General features: G+C 56.0%; 2 protein-coding genes across 2 annotated transcripts; both read right to left on the bottom strand.

Annotated features, from left to right (window-relative positions):
* Window positions 1-847: 847 nt before the first annotated feature.
* HRG_08841 (ATP-dependent DNA helicase PIF1) lies at window positions 848-2,369 on the bottom strand (the record flags this gene model as incomplete). The annotated part of the gene is made up of 3 exons (XM_044867312.1): window positions 848-918; window positions 971-1,089; window positions 1,171-2,369. 3 exons carry the CDS (start codon window positions 2,367-2,369, stop codon window positions 848-850), a joined length of 1,389 nt encoding a protein of 462 aa, XP_044717333.1.
* Window positions 2,370-3,339: 970 nt separating this feature from the next.
* On the bottom strand, window positions 3,340-4,572 carry HRG_08840 (PIF1 protein; the record flags this gene model as incomplete). The annotated part of the gene is made up of 1 exon (XM_044867311.1): window positions 3,340-4,572. One exon carries the CDS (start codon window positions 4,570-4,572, stop codon window positions 3,340-3,342), a length of 1,233 nt encoding a protein of 410 aa, XP_044717332.1.
* Window positions 4,573-6,569: the final 1,997 nt, after the last annotated feature.

The following is a 6,569-nucleotide window of genomic DNA, read 5'->3' as shown; positions in this document are numbered from 1 at the left end:
GCTGGTTTCTCGCCGCGAACACGTCCTTCAGGGCATCGATGATCCTCGACTTTCCCGTGCCACCCGGCCCGCCGGTATACTGGAGATGTTGGCCAGCTGAGTCCGGATTAGCCGTATACCTGTCTAGAAATGCGCAAACGAGTTGAAGGGCCATGGTCTGTAGATAGTTCAGTGTGAAGGTGGCTGCGGTGGTGTGCCCCATCTCCGCGAAGCTAGTCGCCGGAGTGACGTCAACGAGCATTCCAGTCCTTGTTCATTGAGGTCACTGCCTGTGAGCGCAGCGGCGGTGTCCATATCGCCGTAGCGAGCTAGGGTATCGTCGATGTCGGCGCCATTCGTGGATAGTACGGTGCCCTGAGAACCACCCTCGATGTCGTCCAGCATTCGAAGATGCAACAGGTCTTGGGCCTTGGCTGCTGCTTGGACATCATCTCGAGATAATATTGGGAATTGGCACAAGGTGTCGCCTTGGTCGTGGGGTATATTGAGGTACAGATCCTCCTGACGTTGGACAAAGGTTGTCCTCCAGCGAGGTTCCCTTACGCACGTCGCGTATTAGATCCAAGAGGACGGGGAGTCTTTCGTGGCGTCTGTATCTTGCACGGCATTTCGCAAAATCTGGAGTAGAGCTGTGTAAGCCTGATGTTGAGCCATCGCTGGAGGCTCATCCTCGTAGTGGCCGTCGTCCAGTGGGTACTCAACGTCAATTGTGTCGTCACCCTCCGATCGACTGGCCCAGAGCTTCGTGTCTTTACGCGCGTCTTCGGCAGACTTTCAAAAGACAAATGTTGGAGACATGGAAACGGAGGCGGGACAAAGCCCGCCCGATGCCTCGTCCATATGTCGGTTATATCGCCTTGGCTTTCAGAAACGAAGTTTTCCCAAGGGACGAATAACGCCAAATGTAGGACCGAATTTCTGCACAGGCTGTCAGACGGGGCCAAAATGTTGCTGGGGGGTTAGAGCGTACCGCTTAATATACACTGGGTGATCGTCCTCATGGTCGTCGCTGATGTATCCTTGGAAGATCGGGACGGCGTACTGGTCTGGCCGTCGAAGCTTTTGCATCCAGCCGTCACAGTCGGAATCCTGCCCATCGAGAAAATGTGAGAGTCGTCTTCACTCCGACTTTTTCGACGCATCAAATGAATCATTGACATATAGTCGTACAGGCATAGGTCTCGTAGAACATGGCCCCGGTACGCGTACGCGTCCAGGTATAAAAGGGTTCGCCCTCCTTGCCTCAGACGGATTGTCTCCGGGGGCTGTTCAGCGTCCGTCAGCTCGCCGGCCTGATGGCGGAGATGTGCCCATAGCCGAAAGATTGCCCAATAGAGCGCCGTCAGGTTCAGGAAAGACCAATGCGGCACGTTGGTAAAGTCGGTGTCATATCCAAGGAGATGGTAACAGACCTCTACGGCCGAGAGTTGTCGCTCGGAGAAGATCCGATTTGCCGTTCTCATCAGGAATTGACGGCTTTCATTCAATACTGCCTGCTGCCTGTCGTCGGGCAGGGTGGGATCTGGTGCGCGAGACGTCGGACGACCGGCTTCGCGAAGTTGGCGGGCAACCTCGGCGGCAAGAGCAATGCGTTTCCACATCGGCGTATCCAGTTTGGTGGCGTAGTTCGTGATGTAGTACACCATGGCCAGGCCCTTGGTTTTGGTCAAGATCATCGAGACGTCATGGTTATGACGAAGGCCGACCGCCAATGACTTGTTATACCGATTGACGAGTGGATGGTTGCGCCGGATCTGAAGCAAGCCGTCCTCTGTGAACCCTGTCTCGTCGACGATCTTCCACGGTGCTTTGAAGCGGCAGGCCGTCCGTCTCTGTGGATCTGCACCCTGTTCAACGATCCCCTTCAGAGAATACTTGAGGCAGGTGTACGTGTGGGAGTGCACTTGGCAACAGTACGCGATGAAGTTGGATTCGTCTTCGAAGGCCGCAGTGAGAGCCGAGGTGCTGGTCATGACCTCCTCCACGGGATGGATGGGCTTCCTCTGTTGTCGCAGGGTTTTTCCAGCATCTTCATCTAAACACTCGTGAAAGACAGAGTCTACGTACCGGGTCACTTGGGCACGGTATCCTTCTTCCGCAGGATTGGCCATATCGTCTACCAGGTTCGGTAACCGCATGTTGCCGTCCAGCCAGAGGAGTCCATGTAAGTGGAGGCTGCCTCGCTCGTTCGTTTCCACCGTGGCGTAGTAGTGGCTAATCTTTCCAAAGATCGATTCCTGGCCCGTGTTCACGTACTTGTCAAAGAATAAGGATATTTCTCGGTGGAAGAAGATGGCCGAGCTAACCGGATCCATGGTGCTGAGGGCGATTCTGTCGTACCTTTCACGGAGATCGGCTAAAAGCTCCATTGCAGAGTCATAATCGTGCAGCCTATGAATGGCAAGTTTCATCTTTATCGGATTATTAATGTCGTTGGGACTGATGGTAATCCAAACTGCAGGCATACCGGCCCAAATGTTAACAGCTTGTATCTTCCTCCGCATAAGCAAACGGGATTCGTTCGAGAGCGGCTGTGCGTGGCCAAAATCGACAGCTCGCGAAGCAAGACCGATATGTCAGGGTCCGACGTGGTCCTTGCCTCCCGCATCTCCGCCTCGGCTCTCTTCAGTCGGTCCTCGTTCAAGTTCGCATACGCTTGCTCGAGCCTGTGGAAGGAATCTTTAGCGACACGAACCATGCTGATGCGGCGGTTGGAGGAGCGAAGGAGGGTGTTGAATACTAAGAAACAAAAGACAGGATGGGTGGCAAATCGGCCTCCGTGCCGTCGCAATACGTATCTGGCCCAGTAATTAAGCGAGTGATTCGGACGACGGTCGGCAACAACGCTTTGTCGGCTGTGACTCGAGTCGCCCTTTGATTTCGGGCCACCCTTCCCACGGAAAAAGCTTCGGAAATGTTCGAGGAAGAAATCTTCGTGCAAGTTGTCTGCAAAATCCGCACCACGCTCTACTCGGACAAACGGCTGGTCTCCGCAGTTTGGACCTGCATAACGCACGGCACAGAGTTGCCATGTCGATCCGGATTGGCGTTGACGATGTCGGCCAGAAACGACAGTTTATCGGTCTCGGCGAAGGCAGCCGGTCCATTGAGAGGAAACATGCCGGAAGCAGACATCTCACAGACGGCGTCAACTTCCAGGCCGATGGCAGCCGAGTCGGGGACAAGAGTCGCCGGCTCACCAGGGATGGTTGAGTCTGCTCGGGGACAGAGTACGATCTAAATCGCAGGATTCAGCCGCAAAAGTGGGGTTGATCGAGTTCACCAGTTCATCGATGCTTCTGAAGCTGTTTTCCTCCAAGCCTCGATCAGTGTCCGGGACTATGTGGTCCGTTTGTGTCTTCTCAACGGTCGACGGTTCCTCCTTCGCATGCGGTCCATGATGACGGTCGGAACAGTGGAGCCGTCGGCATACTGCCAGCCATCTATCTCTGCTTGGTTAATTGCGATATCCTCGTAGAGCGGGTTGTTCCTTTGCAGCCATGCCAGGGCAGCTGCCACTCGAGATTTGCGCACTTGAAGCAGGTGTCTGACGTCTGCGGAGCCAGGCTTGCCCGGACCGCTCCAAGAGACGTGGATGTTCTCAATGGCCTGCAGTAAGGGATGAGGAAGAACCGTGGCCACAAGATCATCCACTTTGTTCGGGAAGACGACGATGTGTCCTTTCACGTGCTTGCGGTAGCTGATTCCCGAACGGGTCTTGTTGTCGACCGTGAACTTGGTGATATAGCCAAAAGGTGCATGCAGGGCAATGAGTCTCTCTTCAACGGGGGAGAGGTCATCAAGCTCTTCGGGGTACCGATGTTCGCAACCGATGGCCATGTTGTTGACCGAGCAGGCTTTGGGCAGCCGTCCACTGTCGAAGCCGGCGCGACACTCGCGGCACACGTCAACTCTGGCGCCCTCGTGTGACGGAAGGCACGCGCCACACTCTTGGACAGTCTTGGTCGCCTGCAGCATGGAGGGCGACAAGCGATCCCTCCACTGTATGGTGGCGAGTTCGCAAGGCGGTGTCTTCCTATAGCAGAAGACGCAGTGGGAAACCGGCAACGTCCGTTCCTCGGTAAACGCTTGGTAGAAAGATTTAGCAGCCTCTACCTGGAGGGCAACCGGAACTTCGTTGCACCAGGATCTTGTCGATGATGCCTGCTCCTTGACGCGGAAAGTGGCGTTGTAGTGATGCAGTATGGATTCGACAGAGTCTCGTTGAAGTTGAACGGTTTCTCGCATCGGCCGGGGTCTTTTGGGGGAGCGCCTTGGCTGCGTCGGCGGCGGAGTGAGAGGCGCTTGCTCTTGTCTAGGTCGTTTCGGTGATGGAGTGGCGGGCGGCGGCGTCTGTGCAGCAAATCGGGATTGAGCTTCACGGCGGCGGGTTCGGTCTTCGGCGCGCTGGCGGTCCATATCTCGCAAGACACGGAGGATCTCATCGTGGGGACTCTGGCAAGCGGTGAAGGGCGTTGTAGGACCGGCGCCGATAGGACGCCTGCGATTCAAGATCCTCAAGGTGCGGTGAACCTCTTCGGGTGCGACAGTGGCTGGGTGTTCTCGCGGCATGGTGCTGCGAACGAGAGCTGGGACGAAGTGGGAGGGAATGATCTGCTATGGCGCCCAGCAAGAATCCGGCGTTGGAAGATCAGAGGGCTCACGGAGTGCGTAGGTCAGGTCAAGACCCTTGGTCCCGCTGGTTGGTAGAAGAATGGCGGTCACGAAGTGAGGGCGAGCCGCCGACCGGCCGGAGCATGGCCGGAGCGGTCAGGCGGCCCGGGAGAGGGGCCGAGCGGGCAGCAGGAAGCAGTGGCTCTGTTTGGCCGGAAGTAGGTGGCAGTGAAGAGTGGCTGGGAGCGCACGGGGCACCATGCGGTCCGTGTTTACGGAAGGGCGGAAGGAAGAGCCTTTCGTTCCTCAAGGCCATGGCCGGAGCGGTCAGGCGGCCCGGGGAGAGGGGCCGGAGCGGGCAGCAGGAAGCAGTGGCTCTGTTTGGCCGGAAGTAGGTGGCAGTGAAGAGTGGCTGGGGAGCGCACGGGGCACCATGCGGTCCGTGTTTACGGAAGGGGCGGAAGGAAGAGCCTTTCGTTCCTCAAGGCCATGGCCGGAGCGGTCAGGCGGCCCGGGGAGAGGGGCCGGAGCGGGCAGCAGGAAGCAGTGGCTCTGTTTGGCCGGAAGTAGGTGGCAGTGAAGAGTGGCTGGGGAGCGCACGGGGCACCATGCGGTCCGTGTTTACGGAAGGGGCGGAAGGAAGAGCCTTTCGTTCCTCAAGGCACCTCGTGATTGACGTTGCGTTGATCGCCACCCTGTTGATCATAAATAGGGTTCTTGCTCACTCCTTCTTAGATAGAACAGACGAACCTCAATTTACATGTTGACCCTTACCTTTCCAAAACCTGCGAGACTAAAGCTAGAGAGAAGAAGAAAAAGAGAAAAACTCGAAAGTGGCGGGGGCTTCTGAGCGGGGCTCTGGAACTCGTATGGGTCTTGTCGAGAGCAGAGCCGAGACCCCTACGGGGCCCAGCCTGTTACACCATTGCGGCGCGAGAACTTTGATAGACGAATGGGACCAGGTTCTTAAAGATGAGCAGCCCTGCGAGATGGAGATGGATGGCCCGGGCATGTACACATGCATTTTGGCGGCCCTGGAAACGGAGAGTTTGGTGATTGTGGACTCTCTGGACCACCCGGCGGATTCGAGATACCTGTACCTGAAGGCTGATTTGGGATGCCGGAGCTCCCGGGATATGGTGGACCCGGAAGCTTTGGTTTACAGCCTGGTCGGAAGGGCCCTGGCGGGAGTGGTGAAGGCGGAGAGTTGTTTGTGTCTGATTTCGGGGAGCCTCCTGTTCGGTTGCCCTTGTCGCCTCCAGTTGGAGCACCCGCGCCATCTGCGGCCTTGCGCATGAGCGCGACCTGGCGCACCTCGGCTTTCCGGCTTGATTCGAACTCATATGCAGGATGCTCACTGGTATCCTCAGGTTAGAAGAGAATACTAACATCCAAAACCTTAGCAGAGGCGAATACGTATACATACTTGGTACTAGCAGCCATGATGTTTGCTACGTTCGAACGAGGACTGGTTTCCGAGTGCTTAAGTCCAAACCAGTGACCACACTCGTGAACCATGATTATCTTGTCGATCTCGGAAAATGTGCCTTCTCGAGTCAGGAGGACCATATCGCAATGCGGTCCATCATGTTGTGGATTCACCGGCTTAGCAAAGTCCGGAGGCGGATCAAGAGTAAACCCCTTAATGCCATAAGTTCCGGAATTTGTTGGCAAGAAGAGATAATTGAGGGTACTCTGGCCACCTTCGCGTACTGACGCCATAACGTCATGTGAGTTTTGACCGCCGATGTCGGTATTTGAACACCTAGGGTCGCTGAATTGGTGGGGTTTTTTCAGGTCGAAGCTGATTTGGAACTGTGCAAACTTTTCATTCAGCTTGCCTACCATCTGTTTTACTCCGTCTTCCTGCGTACCTAGTTAGTCCCCGGCCTTAAGGTAAATATGCAGTAGAGGGTCTTACATTTCCACAAGGAACTCCAGGAGGACAGCATAGG

The sequence above is a fragment of the Hirsutella rhossiliensis genome, assembly GCF_020360975.1.
Source record: "Hirsutella rhossiliensis strain HR02 chromosome Unknown scaffold00011, whole genome shotgun sequence".
Lineage (NCBI taxonomy): Eukaryota > Fungi > Ascomycota > Sordariomycetes > Hypocreales > Ophiocordycipitaceae > Hirsutella > Hirsutella rhossiliensis.
The sequence above is the reverse complement of the archived record's forward strand: the minus strand, read 5'-3'. Positions and strand labels throughout refer to the sequence as shown.